General features: G+C 47.5%; 1 protein-coding gene across 1 annotated transcript; it reads right to left on the reverse strand.

Annotated features, from left to right (window-relative positions):
* Positions 1-3252: 3252 nt before the first annotated feature.
* LOC124671415 lies at positions 3253-3813 on the reverse strand. The gene has a single exon (XM_047207787.1). It carries the CDS (start codon positions 3811-3813, stop codon positions 3253-3255), a length of 561 nt encoding a protein of 186 aa, XP_047063743.1.
* Between the last annotated feature and the right edge of the window lie 253 nt (positions 3814-4066).

Consider the following 4066-nt stretch of genomic DNA (forward strand, 5'->3'; position numbering starts at 1 on the left):
ATGTATGTTCACATGTTTGAAAAAAATATTCACGTATTCAAAAAACTTAGGTTCAAAGTAATTTGCCGTCCCAAAATTTTCTTAAAGGGTGAAAAAAATGTTCACGTTGTTTAAAATAATTTGCCGATCGAAAAATTGTTGTTAAATTCAAACAATGTTCAAATAGTTCAAAATAATAATCTGATCCAAAAATTGTTCATCGGCACAAAAACTGTTCAAGTGGTTCAAAATAATTCGCCGACCAAAAATTGCTCGTCGGGTTAAAAATGTTCATGCGGTTTAAAATAATTCACCGATCAAAAAATTGTTTGTCGGATTAAAAATATATTCAAATGGTTCAAAATTGTTCACCGGCATAAACACTGGTTCAAAATAATTCGGCGACCAAAAATTGCTCGTCGGGTAAAAAAATCACGTGTTCAAAATATTTCATCGATCGAAAAATTGTTCGTTGGATTAAAAAAATGTTCAAATGGTTCAAAATAATGTGTCGATCCAAAAATTGTTCACCGACATAAAAAATGTTCATGTGATTCAAAATAATTCGCCGAACAAACATGGTCATCGGGTTAAAAGAGTCATGTTGTTAAAAATAATTCACCGATCGAACGGATTAAAAATATGTTTAAATGGTTCGAAATAATTTTCCGACAAAAAATTGCTCTCACGTGGTTCAAAATAATTCGCTGACCAAAAATTGCTCACCGGGTTAAAAAAAATCACGTTGTTCAAAATAATTCACCGATTGAAAAATTGTTCGTCGTTTTTTTTTTCAAATGGTTCAAAATAATTTGCCAATCCAAAAATTGTTCATCACCTAAAAATTGTTCACGTGGTTCAAAATAATTCACCGATCAAAAATTGTTCGTCGGGTTAGAAATGTTCATGTGGTTTAAAATAAGTCGTCGATCGAAAAAATTTCGTCGGATTTAAATTTTTTTCAAATGGTTCAAAATAATTTTCCTGTCCAAAAACTGTTCATCAACATAAAATTGTTCTGAGTGGTTCAACACAATTTTCTCGTCGGGTTAAAAAGCTGTTCACGTGCCGATCGAAAATTTGTTCATCTGATTAAAAAAATGTTTAAATGCTTCAAAATAATTTTCCAATCCAAAAATTGTTCCTCGAGTTAAAAAAATGTTCACATTCTTTTAAATGTTCATGTTAAAAAAAAATGTTCATCTATAAAAATATTCTTGTTGAAAAAATGTACACAATGTTTAAAATATGAAAAATAGGTTCAAAAAATACGTTCGCGGATTGAAATTCTCACATGTTTAATAAAATATTTGGTTTTGAAAAGACTGTTCATGTATTTGGAAAATATTCATGAGTTCAAAAAATATTAATTTTACATAACAAAGTTCCCGCTCTTAAAAAAATAGTTAAGATGGTTCAGAAAATGTTTCGTGGGTTTGAATCAGACAAGCTCACGAATTCCGAAAACTATTCACTGGTTTGAAAAATGGCATACATATGTTCAATTAATATACATATGTTCAATTAATATACCTGTCTCGGGATGCTTTAAAACCCGGTTCATGCAAAAACGCAGTAGGCGCAGGTATCCAAACGAATCGAAATTTATTGAGCCGATGCGAGCCAATGTCCATGCATGCTACCAAACGCGCCCTGCACGGCCAGCGTGCACGCACACAAGGAAGCGATCGACAAAAGCACGCATCGACGCCACGCACGCCAGCAGAGCTCGCCGGCCAACCATGGTGGCGGCCCATGACTACACAAACAGGGGGCGGCCACGCCATGTCGGCATCGAACAGCCACGGATGTGCACGGGCGCGTACACATGCATTGTGCCTTGTCGTCACGGCGGAAACTGCGAGGCGGAGGCGGTGGAGTGTGCTGCTGCTGCCGCCATGCCTGTTCCACTCCATGTCTCCCTGTCCCGAGTGCATGCAGCAGAAACCGGAAAGAGCCAAACCTGTTGGCAGCGACGATGACCACGCTGGCTAGGAGACACACCACCGTGCAGGCGAGTCGCGCGTATCATACGTACTACTCCCAAACTTGCTCCCAAGAGTCACGCCGGAAACCACACATCGATCGGTCACATGTGCTGATGATGTTCCACCCTTCCACTGCAAGCAACGACAGATGGAATGCGATATGCAGTTTGTAGAGGTTTTTTTAGGCCAAAACACACAATGAAGAAAAATAGTATACGGCTCTGTTTACAAATTACAACTCGCATCGCTCGCTATATATTTCAGTCGGGGAGCAAACAAAGCGGGTCGAAACACTCGTCATGTTCCACCCTACTACCTTACCCTCCGCCGCACCATCTACCTCAATTGTAACGCCAACGACCAAACCTGTGCGCGCCCCCGATAGATCCGGCAACGCCGCATCAACATGGCGTCAAGGTGGTCCTCAATCAGACGTGGGGTGGCTAGATTGGCCGCGGGGAGAACTCACGCGGCTGCAGGACCGCCGCCGCCCGAGACGATGTGACAAGGCGCGGAAGGTACGCTCCAATGCGGAGCGCATTCACGACTCCTACCGCTACAACAAGCTCGACCTGGCGCGACCACCCGCGTTCAGCTGCTGGGAGATGAGCTATCCGCCTCGAGCTCGCGCCGCACTGCCTCCGCCGGGAGCTCACGCACGCTGCCGCCGGTGAAAACGGAGGTCAACGACTACATCGGCGATGCGGTGCCAGAATTTGCTCTCGATGACTACATCACGGAGGCGGACCTCGAGAAATTTACCGCGATTATCAATAAGAAGGGCGACGACAATAGGCTCCGAGGAGGTATCTTATAGCCATATTTTGGTAGATTAGGGTGTCGTGCGGCTTATTCGTAGGATATTATGGCGGATTTTATTGCATGTTTAAACTGAATGCTGCAATGTTTAATTGAATGTACAAAGTGCATGTTTATTTCTTACGTCAATTTTATTTTGAAAAAAGTAACAATTTAGTATTACTGTGTTTTGAAAATACGGTGTTTGATAGAGATGGTCTTACACTGCGTGTAACGTCAGTGGAACTTGGACAGATTAGGAACATGTGAACATCGCACAAACAGGGAAGAAGTCTGAAATTCCCCGCTTTGAGAATGAGATGCGCACTAAACATATTCACACTTTTATGTATTATATATACCGGCGCAAGATAGAAAAGAAAGTTCAGAAGGCCTCATAGTTACAGAATTCTCAGCAAGATCCAATCATTGATAAACAGGAAAAAAGAGAACCTAATCACGCGCGCGCCGGCCGGCCGGCCATCTCTCACCACACGCCCTCCCGGCGATCGTCTCTATCCCCTGCACCGGCGCGCGACTTGCGGTGCCGCAGCGCCTTGATCGGGCCGGGCAGGAACCGGCCCCACCCTCCCGCCTTGGGCGCCGGCTTCGTCGCGGAGACAGAGCTCGACCGCGCCAATGCCGCCGCCGCGTCCTCGTCGCGATCCTGCTCCACCTCGTCGTCCACGTCCAATCCCCTGCCACCCGCCGCCGGCTTTCGGAACGACGCCCAGCCCCAGACCCTGGACCTGCGCTTCTCGTCGCCCACGCCGATGCCCCCGGACGCGGCGGCCACGGACCGCGAGCGCCCGATCCGGCGCTCCCGCTCGATGAGGCTGCACACGCGGCCGACGGCCGCGCCGCCGCCGCCGGAGGCGGACGACGCCGAGGAGGACGGGGAGGTGGAGGCCGCGCAGGCGCAGGGGCAGGGCCGCGTGCGCGCGCAGTCGGGGCAGAGCCGGATGAGGCGGTCGCGGAGGCAGTGCGGGCACACCCCGCCGCACGGCATGGGCGGATGCTTCCGGCAGCGCCAGTCGTCGCCGGCCATGTGTGTGTAGCGTCGTTTGGTTGGGTTGCGATGGATGGATCGATCTGGCGGTTTTGGAGGGAGAGGGAGTTGCGGAGTCGAGCGGGCGGCGGTGGTTTGCTTGCTGGCTCTAGAGACGCGGGGAAGCAGAGACCCCGTCTCTCTTATAACAAGCGGGGGCCACGCCTCGGTCTCGCACGGTGGGCTTTGAGTACCGACGTTTTGCTGCGCTTTTTCAAAAGGCCAACCGGTTTTGGGGTTATTTTCCATCTCG

This window comes from Lolium rigidum, chromosome 7 (genome assembly GCF_022539505.1).
Source record: "Lolium rigidum isolate FL_2022 chromosome 7, APGP_CSIRO_Lrig_0.1, whole genome shotgun sequence".
NCBI lineage: Eukaryota > Viridiplantae > Streptophyta > Magnoliopsida > Poales > Poaceae > Lolium > Lolium rigidum.